The sequence below is a fragment of the Melozone crissalis genome, unplaced genomic scaffold, assembly GCF_028551555.1.
Source record: "Melozone crissalis strain CALT ecotype California unplaced genomic scaffold, PUWL_Pcris_2 ptg000006l_1, whole genome shotgun sequence".
Classification (NCBI taxonomy): domain Eukaryota; kingdom Metazoa; phylum Chordata; class Aves; order Passeriformes; family Passerellidae; genus Melozone; species Melozone crissalis.
Window position 1 is genome coordinate 1902538 of NW_026535784.1, and position 13311 is coordinate 1915848.

At 37.2% G+C, this 13311-nt stretch overlaps 1 protein-coding gene across 1 annotated transcript in view; it reads left to right on the forward strand.

Annotated features, from left to right (window-relative positions):
• Positions 1–1317: 1317 nt before the first annotated feature.
• The window catches only part of ARAP2 (ArfGAP with RhoGAP domain, ankyrin repeat and PH domain 2), a 113466-nt gene continuing 101472 nt past the window's right edge, over positions 1318–13311 (forward strand). Inside the window, exons 1-3 of the mRNA XM_054290628.1 lie at positions 1318–1382; positions 1636–1828; positions 6936–7849. Of these exons, the coding sequence (XP_054146603.1) occupies positions 1318–1382; positions 1636–1828; positions 6936–7849 (1172 nt within the window). The remainder of the gene's footprint in view (positions 1383–1635; positions 1829–6935; positions 7850–13311) is intronic.

A 13311-nucleotide genomic window follows, 5' to 3' on the forward strand; every position in this document is an offset into this window, starting at 1 on the left:
CAAATAGTTTAAGTTACTGTGGTTAAAATTCCTTTTCAAAGTCAGTGTTCATTGGCATTCCTACTGTTCTAAAAGGAAGCTAGGCTTAGCTGGAAATGTTAGGCAAATTTGCGATCAGATGACTCTGTGAGTCATTAGGTTACAATCCAGAAAGGCTATGACAAAAAAGGGTGTTAGTATACTTACCTGAATCACATCTGTGCACATCTATGGTTTGGAAACATATCAACCCCTTAGCAAATAATTGGGAATGACAATTCCTTGTCTGAGATAGATGCTGCAAAAGCATTATTAAAAGAACAAGCATGATCACAATAAATTTCTTTTGATTGTTAAAAAAGGCAAATCCAAAAATTTCTTGCATATTAAAAATTTAGGAGGTAAAATTAACTGGGTTATTTATTTATTTTTTGTACACAGATAATTACGTATCTAATAATTAGCACTTGGAGCTGGATGTTTAAAAGTGCTTGGGCACTGGTGGGATTGGTGCTGTACTACTGAAATGCAAACTTCTAATCTGGAAGTTTTGGAGAGTGAAAAAGCTATTTGCATTCAAAATTGTGATCCTGAAGCCTCACTTTAGTACCATGGCACCAACAGTTTTTAACAGTCTCCCTACTAGTAAGGCTGTATTTAGTGTGTAGGAAGCAGTCTTATAAAGAACCCAGGTTTACTTGCTCCTAAATTAGCACCTGTATAATTGGCCTCTTTATCTCTGTATATCTTTGCTTCTGTTTTGCTTTGGTAGGGTGAGCGGCAGACCTCAGACTTCAGCTGCAACACTGCAAACCCTCTGAAACTTCATTGGATTTAGACAAGACGAGAACTGAAGTGTCAATTAAAGTGTCAAGAGGATGTGTATGTTCGCCAATGAACTACATTAAAGTACTTTCTGTATCACTCAGTGTAATAAAATGCTGGTTTCATCTGAGTGACAGTTTTTCACAGACTGGGTGAGTTCCAAGAATTGGGGAATTCCTGGAAATTACTGCAAGCTTAGCACCTTTAGGGTTTGTTTTTTTTTTTTTTTTTTTGGTTGTTTTTTTATTTCCCTCCCCCCAGCAAGTGCTCGCAGCTGTGTCACTACTGGCAGGCTGTCCTGCTTGCACGCAGCAGCCGGAGCGCTGGCCCTCAGCGCGGTGACAGAGGTGGCGCCGGGCCGCCCTTCGCTCACTGCCCGGGCGGGAAGGGACACTCGCCGCCTGGCCGGCCCGGGCTGGGCAGCACGGGAGGCCCGTGCAGCGATGCGCCGGGGCACACAGCACTCCGGGGCCGAAGCCTGCCTGCGGGTTTCCGAGTGACTCCTCCGGAAATATGTGGCCCGGCCAGAACGCCCGGAGCCGGTCGCGGAGGGCGGCGGGCCCCGCCGCCGCGCCCAGGTGCGGCCCCTCCTGCGGCAGGGAGGGACGGACGGAGGGAGGGAGGGAAGGAGCTTCGCGGGCGCGGCCTGCCGGGGAGCAGCGCGGGGGTGGGGTGGGGTGTGGAGCCAGCCAGGCAGGAAGGAAGGAGAGAAAGCCAGCAAGAAAGTGAGCGAACGGGGAGCCGGAGGGAGAACTGAAAGTTGAAGGACTCTAAAGCCCTGCGCTTCCTTCTTCTGCCTCCCTGTGCCTGTGGGCTGCTGGCTGTTGGCAGAGGTAAGGCGGGCTCGGCGGGTGCGGGGTGTGCGGGGTTTGGGCGGGCTCTGGCCGCTGCCGGGAGTGATGCTGCCGCTCCGGTGCCGCCGGCAGCGAGCCCCGCTCTGCTGCTGCTGCTGCTGCGCCCGCCCTGGAAGGCTGCCGGAGCGTGCCCGGTGTCTGGGACGGAGCATGTCCCACATGAGCGACACGTACTGAAGCTGGGATCGGAATGGAAGTAGTTGTAGGCAGGTAGAAAGTAAGGCGTGTAGTGCTTTCTCTTTTCTTAGTACCTTCAATTGTTTCAACTATTTGTATGTAAATGTCATGCTAAAGAGCAGAGCTTTAGTGTAGTGTGTTTATTGACTCTATGAATGGTTTTTCTGAAGGCAGACGTGAGCAGACCTCATGTTAGCTGCCATTATATACCTGCAAGTTTTATCAGAAAACTTAAAGTCAAAGAAGCTGTAGTATGTATGGATGGAGAATACTAATGAAGGATACAGCACCCTAGTGTTCCCACTGCAACTTCCCAAAGTTCCAATTCCACCCTGAGTTTGCTTATTCATGGCATGCCGTTCCTTACTCCAGCGACTCTGCAAGTTGTTCCACTGGAATTTCTTGCAGTATGAGGTTTGACTCCGAGGTAACGAAAGTTGCTGAACCTATTTCTAGAAGGCAAGTGCTCTGAAATTAAAAAAAGAAAAGAAAGACAAACAAAGAAACAGTTTGACAGAGGATGTGATTAAAGTTATTTTGTAATTATCCTCTGGGCTGACCTATGCTTAGTAACTTCCTTGTATTGGTAGAGGCAATAGCTCTATCGCAATTGCTGCAATAAGTATTTTTTTTTTAAGCAATCTATCTGCTGATTGTATAATGTCGGTTTTGGGAAAGACCTTTAATCTACAATGTTTTCTATGTTACTCTTGTCAGTTTTTGTGGAGTCAATTGCAACGCGAAGATGAAATTTACTATGTGAAATTGCACATTTTGTTCCACTCCATGGTAAGACCTGTTGCACTGTTTGTTGGGGCTTTTTTTTTTGGTTTTTTTTTTTTTTAATGTATTTATTAGGATCTTCATCTAGTATGTTGTTTAGCAGAAGTTGGGAGCAAGCCTGAACTTGCTTGTGTCTGTTGAACTGATTGCTCACAGTGTGATTATATTGCCATGTACTTTTAGAGGTTTGACAGTTTCTTCAGGCTTGTGTCTGTATTGATATTAAGAAAAGGAAAAAAAGCCTAGTCCCACTTGAGTGTTTCTGTGTTCACCTATAACGTACTGTTCACACATTTAATTATTAAAATTTTGGTTGGTTGCTTGCCTCAACAAAGATTTGTCTGTCTCCCAGGCAATTTTGTCTTCAAGACTTTTCAACTTGAAAAATCAGAATTAAAAAATTTTAAAATTAGTAGATAGAGCTTTCCAGAATGCTAGACACAGGTGCTTACCCTCCATGTGAGGAAGGGTTCTGAAAATTAGAAATGCTATTTTTATTTGTTAGCTCTTCAGCTCTCAATTTTAGTAAAAGAAAAGACCTGTTAGGCCACTCTTGAGTTTTTTTGCCACTCCTTGCCTAAGTCTGTTCCATGAGATGGGAAAAGGAAGAAATTAACAATCAGTTTGTACGCAAGTGTGAAAAACATCTTCTGTGAAAGAAAGTTGTATGATTCTGTGAAAGGCTTAAGATGTGCGACACACATTGCAATTCATCCGCTGCTGAGACTTTTTGTTAGAAGAAAAGCCCAAATGATTTTCCTTGTGTTGCTTTTTTCACTTAGCAGTTTAGGTGTTTTGTCCTTATTTTGATAAAATGGAATAGTCAGGTGTCTTCCAAGAAGTTTGATGTTTTTCTTTTTTTTTAATAGCCATTATAGCATTTTCCTATTCTTAGTAACCACGTTGAGAATGGTGATTTTTGTCTTACTTACACTACTTAAGATAATATATTACAAGAATCAAGAATCAATTTTATTTAAGCAAGTTCAATTTCCCCTTGCATTTGTTTTGTTTGTGTTTTTTTTTTTTTTTGTTTTTTTGGGTTGATTTTTTTTTCTTCTATTTATTTATAAGTAGGAAAAATCTGTTTTATCTTGTTTCTGAGAGGAGATTTGTTTTATGGAGTGTATGCAGCCATGTGCACTACTGTTGTTTACAAATGCTGAATTTGTGGTGGTAGAAATATGGATGTGAAAGAGAATGAATGTATTTGTACAAATGTGTATGTGCCACTCCTTTTCTAATACTGTACATTCTTTAGGGTTTATTATAAATTACTTTGCAATCAAACCTAAGGAGGATATTACATTTTTTTTTAAATTGATAGCAATCATATCAAAATAGAGTAATGTATTGAATAAGGTGGTCCTTGAGTTCTGCATTCTTGAGTTCAAACCTTATAAAATGTTTTAAGAAATGATTACATATTTATGTTCTGGCCTGTGAAACACTCACCAGTGCGTGCAGATTTGTTTAGCTGTTTGTTACATTAATCTTTGTGTAAGTAGTGAAACCAAACCAGTTGTCAGTATAACCCTTTGCTTAGGCCCACAAAATATGTAATCTTAGTGGTATTTAACCAGTGGCATAGCTAGGCCTGATCTATAGCATGTCTTCAGAAATCTGATGGATGCACTGATAACTTCTGCCATAGACAACTACAGAAACAGAAAGTAGCTTGGGCTTTATCTTGGATCGCTGTTGGCATTTTGTGGTCAAAATGTCTTCTCAGCAAGCAGTTCCTTCCTTCCTCTGCTACATGCTTTGTTCATAAAACGTAATCATTCTTACAGATTTGGACACAGCTTGTTCTCTGCTAGGTATCCCTTTGCATTGGTATGTGGTTTATACAAAGATGGGTTAGAGTCCAAACAGCTGATAACACATGGCTATTTGAGTTCCTGAAGTAACAACACTGCAGGTGTTCTGGAATAAGGTGTAGGCAAAGCTATTGCATGTAGAAAAAACAGTATTATGATAGAGAAGAGAGAATGTGGATATAAATATTTTTGTTTATCTATAACAGATATATACTTATTTATAAATATATAGCTGAAGCTAGTCTCCCAGATGCACTTTTTGTTATTATGAAAAATGGAGGGATTGAGAAGATGCTACTGTCTGAAAATGAACACTAACACCTTAGGGAGAAAGTAGACAAGTGCGATCATGAAACCCAGAACTGTCAAGGAAGGTGGAAATGGCTGACATAACCAGCTGCAACTTTATATTCCTTAGACTGATATGCTAGTGCTATAGGGATTTTATATACTTGAATATGTGTGTGCTTTGGTTGTTGTTTTTTGGTGTTTTTGTTTGGTTTTTTCTTTTTTTCCCCCCTTGTGTTTGTAATCTGTTTGTTTGTGTTTTTTAATTACTGGTTATCTGAAAGACTATTTTCTGTCCCACACAGTACCTGTCTGATATTTTTTTCCCTGATAATTAATTTCTGTATTTTTTTTTATTCATTCTGTACTCAGAATCTGAGAATATATACTCATCTAGTTAAGAGGATATACATTTACATTTTTCAGAGTTTAGAGATGGGGGGAGGCCATACTGTTGAATTTTGTCCCTTATGACGGGAGGCTGCCATGAAAGTTTTGAGGAAATGCTGAGTTTTCAAATTTTTAAAGGAATGATGGAAGTTTATATAAGCATGCGGGTTAGGATGGGAAAAAGGTAAATACAAAAGTGGATTGTTAATCTGTTCAGATCAATCCAAGGCTTTTTGAATTTAAATGACTTGGGAATCTTTAATTGAGGGTTAACTCTGTAATGAAGTTAATCTCTCTTGAGAGGCTGATATCTGATTGACCTATAGAGTTGTCTGTCTAAAAGGTTTTAATTGTATCAATTTAATATTCAAGATAAGTCACTGCTGAGAATTGTGGGTAGTGATCGAAGCTGATAAAAATATATCCAGAAAAATGAAGCTGAAGACTAGAGAGAATCCAGTTATTTATTTTAAATAAAGGAACATTTATAGCAATTGGTACAGTAAAAATGTAGGCAATGTTTTAGGGTTAAATTCTAGAACATAAGTGCTGCATTTTTTGTCGTGAAATACTTTGAAGAATTAGGTATTGATGCCTACTACCACAGACAAATTCTGGTCTTAACATTTCTCCTCTTTCTAAATGATACTTAAATGTTAATGCTCTTCCACTGAAGCTGTTCTTTCTTTTCCAGGCTGCTTAAGGCTAGTACCTGCATGCCAGGACAGCTGTTACAGTCAGCAGATTTCCCCAAGGCCAAATTACTCTTTATACAGAAAGAGAGAGGTGAAAAACCTGTTGAGTGTTGCTGATCTTAAACCTTCTTTGAAGAAATATTATTTCGGGTTGTTTCAAACACCTTCAGAACAGTAGCATCTGGCTTTTGTAAATTGTGAATTTAGATGTGGCCCTGAAAGAAAGAATAATTCAAACAGATGAAATCTGCAGTGTAAGAGTTGAGTTGGAAAATACTAAGGAAAAACTAATGAACAGCCAGAACCTGCCTATGGGCTCATGCCTGTTCTCTTTGTGGCCAAGGGAAAGCTTCCCTGTCAGAGTTGAGATGCTGGTGGTTACCTGTTTCCTGTATTCCTGCCGACAGTGTGTTTGAAGGGCTGGCTCTACTGTTGAAAACCATGTTATTGAGGATTGTACTTGTTCAGTTGGATTCTCAGTTGGAGAGGCCTTGAATGCACAGTTCACATGGAATGCTCTAGACGGTCATTTTTCCTTTGTTCCATTGCAGGTGTGTTTTTATGTTAAAAGGATTTTGAGATTGGAAGATAAGGGAGTAGAAGCCCTATTCCATAATTGATTCGGATTAGTGTGGAAATAGGAAAGTTTTAGGCTCCAGCTATGGTCTTGGATAACTCTCTCTCCCTGATAGCCAAGTACTGTGTAATAGGAGTGTGTGTGTAGATAAGTGATTAATCTCTTTAACTGTTCATCTTAATGTTTAACTACTAGGAATATGTGTTTTAAGTCTGTATTACTTGTGCTTAGACTTTGATTTTGCTATTTTCTTTATATAGGCTAAGATAATAGGATGGGTTTACCCTTGTTGAAATTATTGTATACAAACAATTAAAAAATATGAATGTTCATCTGACAGGAGTCTTTCACAATTTTATTCAAGGTAATTCTGAGGTTCAGGTGAGAATTGTTTTTAATGTCCTTTTTCTTTTCTGTATGTTTGCAGTCTTTAAAAAAAAATCAGTTTGAACTGAAGAAACTTGAAGAGGTGTTGTGAGGAAACAAATATTTTCTGCTTGCTGGTGGACACCAAATTCAAGAGTTTTCCTGCTAGTGAACATGCACGCAACCTGACTGTTTCTACTTGGCTGTGTGGGGCAATATACGGAATGAAGTCATGTCATCCACAGGCAATGGCTCTGATATTGAAGAATTTTTGGTCAACATTAACCTTGCACAGTATCTTCCTAACTTTAAAAAATATGGCTATAACACAGTGACAGATTGCGTGGGAATCAATAACAGCGTGCTTCAGCAAATGGGAGTGTTGCCTACAGGACATCGCAGAAGGATTCTTAAACAGTTAGACAATCTTTTGGAAATTCAAGGAAATTCTCTTTTCCATGAAAATTTAAAACTCAAAGACTTGAAAGGTTTGGAAGAGAAGCAATATTCATCCTTTGATCAGGAGTCTCCTGTAAGCAATTCAGGTGTAGATCAGACTGGCTTGATACCTGTAACATCATCAGAACAACTCCTTAAAAAATCTTACGTCAATAAGGAAAAGTTTGAACTTGCAGAGCAAAACTCAATGGAGGCAAATGATAATAACTTTACAGATTTGGATTTTTCTAGTTTATACCAGAATTCAGACAGCATACTAAAAGCTGTTAGTCAAAATAGAAATACTAACATGAATAATCAGCAGGATGCATCACTGACAGAAGCTGCTGCATACCAAGCTGATGAGCACTTGATTGGCCCCTTGGTGTTCCGTGATCCTCCTTCATTTGTTCGTTCATGTGAAACAAAATGCAAGGAAAACAAACAGCAGAGGTTTGCAGATGAGGGTGATTTATCTAATAGAAAACCAGGTTCTCCATTCTATAAGTTTAAAGGAGAAATGATAGACAATGACTTATATGATTCCTGTGCGCTAAACTGCATGAAAGTATTTCCAAGAGCAACCCGATCTTTTATCTTAAGGCATCGACCTGTACCAGAAATTCCCGAGTCAAGTAAAGTTCAGCCTTCATCAAGGTAATTGCTCTTCAGTACTAATGAGAAATTACCATCTTGGTAGAACTTACAGTTTGGGGTTTCTTGAGTTTTATTTCCTTATGTCTATTTTTTTTGCTTGAGTTTTTTAAATATGCACTGTAAATACACTGAATTTGATATGGATGTTGCCGAATTAAGTGAAGAAGGATTAAGCTTCAATGTACTTTTAAAACAAAAATGAGAGTGTAAAGGGAAATTTTAGAACAGTGTGTCCTTATAACCTCGTCAATTTTCTCTGCATCTACATATTCACAGATAAAGCAATCTTTATTGATTTAGGTATAACTCTTATAAACTATAAAACATAAGCAAGAACTTCAAGATGGCTTTTGGGTTAATTTCTGAACTGATAGTCATTTAATTGTTAACTTCGGAGAATGAAGGCAACCATTTATTCATATTATGTGTTGGCTTTTGCTGGTGGTCTCATAACGACAAAACCTTAGCTTTTAATGATGTTTCTACGGTAAAAATATTTGAGACATTCCAGCAGGGGAAAACAACAGTAGAAAAAGAGGAAAAAAGAAGACGATAGCTGTGGATGGTTTTTCAGAGTTTATGCCATCTTTTAATTTGTTTCTGAGTATTCAGGTGATGTGACTGTGTCTTTTTCTTCCTTCAGAATGGTTGAGTTCATAATTTAAAATCAGAAATCACTGAGTGGCACTTATTTCTTGAATGAACATTAGTTGTTATAGCTTGTCTTGGAAAAATATGATAGCATGTTGAGAAAAATATCTGCTGTTGGGACTTAATTCAAGACCTATCTTGATAAAGGTGTAATTGTTGTTAAAATGTTAAAAATAATAGGCATTGAATGTGTAGTCAATTAAAATACAATATTGCAGTCTTTAAGCAAAAAAATACCTCCACACAGGTTAATTTGTAATATAGTTGGATCTGTTAAGTAAGTTTTAGTTGTCATGCTAGCTAAGTGTCTTAAACAGAAGAAAACTTAATGCAGAGGCATATGCAAAGTTTTTTTTGGTGTAACTGTGTCCAGATCATGGGGTTGCTTTTTTTTTTTTTTTTTTTTATAATTTTTTTTTGAACCACAAGCTATGCCTGGAGGGGACATGTCTAAGAATGTTTTTTATTTATCTTGAGTTTTTCATCTGCATATCTCAGCAGTTAGAAGCATCATCGAGTTTATACATGCTCTAAATGCAGGGATTTCCCAGCATTTATTAGTTTTTAGATTACTGAGCAATGTCAAAATTAATCTTGTAATGCAATTGTTTGAACAGGTGGAGAGGCAAAGTTTCTTTGCAACAATTAGTGATTTTTTTTTTTTTGTGTGCCTTAAAAACTACTTCATTGGTGTCTTCTAAATGACAAAAAAAATGTCCTCATTGAAAATTAAGTATACCTATCCAGTAAGGTATACTGCTCCAGTGAGGAGCAGATTTATATTAACTTTTGTAGAATGATTATACCTACTTCATGTAATAAAGCTATTCATGCTGAGACAAAATGGGATTCTTAACCTAAAACATAACTACATACTAAAATATTATTATATTCTTGCTGATTTTGAGAAACAGTCATCCAGTTGAGAGAATATATAGTAGTCTTCCCACCGCTGGAGTAAATCCTGCAATTCCCAGTCTGTTAGTGATTGATATGTGACTGGGTCACTAACTTCATTACCCACCATTTTGGCTTGTGAGATCCTGTATCTTTTCTTGGTCTTTATGCTCTAGTTGTAATAATATGGAAGTCCTGAGGGACCAGTCTGTCTGCCAAAGATCGAGGCTAAACAAGAACTTCACAGCAGAACTTAAACATGGCAGAAACTCTCTTGATAACCTTTCTGATAACCTTTTCATAGGGGCAGAGAACTAATACTAATACTGAGGACTTTAAAATGGCATTGTGCAAACATCTTTAACCTCAGGAAAGATTGTATCTTTGTCACAGAATTGCATAGGCAAACAGCCTCAAACTGGCCTTATTGACAGATGCTGGTTTCATCCTTAATACATTGTATGACGGCTGTACCATAGAGGCAGAGAAATCCTGCTGAAATCTGGGAAGCTCAGCATTTCCTTCTAGTCATTCATGGATATCAGTAATTAAATTTTTATGCAAGGAATACTTTTCTCATTGCCTCCTGTGTACCTTTAGCACAAAAAGTTCTTACAGCGGGTCTCCTTGTGCCCCATAGTAGAGCTGTAACCGTGTCATTTTTTATTACTAATAATGCACTTACCTCCCTTCCAATTTTATCTGCTTCCCTGTTCTTCACTTCTGCTCCTGACTCTTGCCTGTCACAAAGCATGCTGGCATCTGGAAAGACACCATAGCATTTTAGAAGTTGAAAATACTTTAAGTTTATTTCTTTTTTTGAATTTGGCACTACAGTGTGGCAGCACTGTAACATTGGGGGGGTGCAGAATTAAAAAAAAGGAAAAAGAAAAAAGTGACAATTACACTTTTTTTGTAAATAGTGGGGTTAATGTGCAGGTTTTAGTACTGGATTTGTTGCTCAGTATTGATGTGTAGTTATGCTAGATTATTTTAATGTGTACTTTTCCTTATTGTATCACTATGTGCTCACTCTTGTTGGAGAATTGTTAACAGTCGGTCAAAAGGTGTTTAAAACTACAAAGTGAAAAATAAAAAATAATGAAAGTATTGCAATGGATGGAACTAAACACAAGTGTGTCTTTAGGACAAGATTAAACATAATTAGTTTTGAAATAGTTTTAGATGCTTTGGATACTTTGGATAATGTCAACTAGCAGTCACTCTTCTGTGAAATAGTTACCCTTGCATTATTCTGGGAAGGAATTTGTTCAAACAAAAAGCTGAAGCAGATTTATAACATGGTAGATCTGATTTTTATACAGAATAACATGCAGATAAAATTTCAGACTGATGAATTACATAATTTTTTAAGATGTTTTTGTGGCACCCATCTTTGTTACTTGCTGTGCAGTAGTGGAGTTGTTCTTATTCCTTAAGAGAAATAAGAAAAGCTAGACCAAAATTCAGAGTAATATCCTGCTTATGGGGGGAGATATAAATAAGTAAAATAGATAGTGGTGCTTGGCTGAGCAGGCACCATTTGTTTTCTGCAGTTGGCAGATCCTGTAGTTGGAATTTCTTGCTTGGTGCTGATATCCTTTAGACTCCGTTTCTTAGCATACAAGTGCTCAAGATTGCTAATGAGGTGCCATGCTGGTGTTGCTGTGTATCTCTACTGTGTTCTGCCACACAAAATAAATTTTTTAGAAGAGAGAAGCTGCTCCCTCTCTTTTCCTGTGGGAAGGTGTCATTATTATTTTACCTCCGCTAGCAGTCTATGAACCCCAAAGCTTTAACACAGCATGCTAGAGCAGTTTTGATGTGTTTGCATTTTGGGAGGGTTAGGTCTTGAGATAGATAGAAAAGAAAACACGTCTTGAATGAGTTTGGAAACAAAAGCTGCTTTCATTTAAAACACTCAGCAGATGAATGCCAAGTAAAGACTTTGAGGCACTGGCTGCTTGCACTGACCTCCTTCCCTCACATTTTTGCAAGGTGACAGGAGTATATTGAATCAACCAGCTTGGTGCAAAGTTTTAGCTTTCCAGCCTTTCAGCATTTAGCAAGACCAGTCACTGCCCCGTTGCATCTTTCATCCTGTTTATATGTAATATGGGGTGCTAGAGAAGTGTGTGCAGCCTGAGCTGCATCCGGTACCTCTTTAATATATGAAAACAAGGAGGCCTAATCACCACAGCTGGAACAAAGTCAACACTGAATGATAATTGAGATTATTAGTGTATCTTTGAAAAATGTGCACACTTTGTGGTTGGCAGATTGCTTGAGTTAACCTTCCATTAAAGAGCAAAATAAAGAATATCATCAATTTTGGTTGAGGTACTCAGTTTTTGAATTGAAAAAATTCAAGAGAAGAGGTATTTGCTTTCTGAAATGGCTAAGAAAAAGTCATGAATTGATACAGTTATAAGATTTTTTTTTTCAATTTTTTTTCCTCCAACAGATGCCTTCAGTATTTTTCTCTCTTTTAATCCGGGTATTTAATCTGTACAACAACTAGCTTACTTTTCTATTAAGCATTCACAAATTATTATAATTATGTAATTTAGAAATTATATATATATATATAAAATATATTATATTTTTTATATATATATATAAATAAAATATAATTATATAATTCACAAATTATTATAATTTTATAGCTTGCACTGTTGGGTTTTTATGACACATAATCGTTCAAGCAGATACTCAAAGTGAGCTCATTTCATTCATTTTATATTTTCAGATAGATAGTTTTTAATTTACATGAGTTTGAAATTTGCTTTCCAAAAATGACAAGGAGGTGTATTTTTGAATGCTGGAAAAAAGACTATGGTTGTTTTTTCAGCAGGATTTTGTGCCATGTATACATAAATGTAGGTGCATGATCAAAAAGAATACACAAGTTCTGAAAAGTATATGGATTTTAAAAAAAGTGTGGATTATTTTGTGTGTGTGATTTTTGTTTGTTTTTTAAGCTGACTTATTTTTTATTACCTGGTGAATTTATCCATCCACCCTGAAACTAAGCAAATGACTCGCTGTTTTACATAAGGGAAGCCTCCATAATTTTAAAGGCTCTTCAAGTCAAAGCTGTTTGTCTTTAAGTCTTAATTTAGTTTAATGCTGCTAGTACGCTTCAAAAGATACCAACCTACCAACAAAAACTCTGATCTGTGTTGAAATACACTAGGTTAGGTTTTGGGTGTTTTTTAAGCATATTAAGTGCACACAAACACATGAAGTTAGTTTGCTGATGGAGCTTCAAAAGGTGTAACTAGATGCATTTTAGTAAAATGGGTGATGAAACACAGACTTTTTAAGTATTTGCTATGTATTTATTGTAATTATGACTCAGGAGAGTAGGCAATTATATATGGGAACTAGGCTATGATCCTCTTTTACTGGCCCAACTCACTCTCTTTTCTAAACCCAGGATTTCATAAAGTAATCATTGAGGAACTTAGCTTATGTAACCTGGATAACATTTGAAATGTCAAGTAACTTTATAAGGTGTGGCTTCCATCTTGAATTTAAGCTAATAAAATTTTTGAGGCAGATTTAGGTGTGGAGTAAAAATTATGTGAAATAGTAGTTCATGAACACCTGCCTTCTGTCACAAAGAAATATCATTTTGTAGTTAGGAGTAATTCAAGTTGGACTTCATGAGACAGTAGGTCTGAAGTGCTAAACGTAGCTTATCTTAAAATACTGAAATTTCTCAATATGTTAAAAGGGGAAACAAAAGGTAGGAGATTGATACTTTTAGTAGAAGATAATTGCCTTTGGCTTTAAATGATGGAGGACCCACAAGCTGTTAGGAAAACCAATAAGGGTCTTACATGGCATTTATAAGTCTCACAATATTCTATAAGGATGCATAAGAACCTTCAGTACTCTTACTTTAAGCA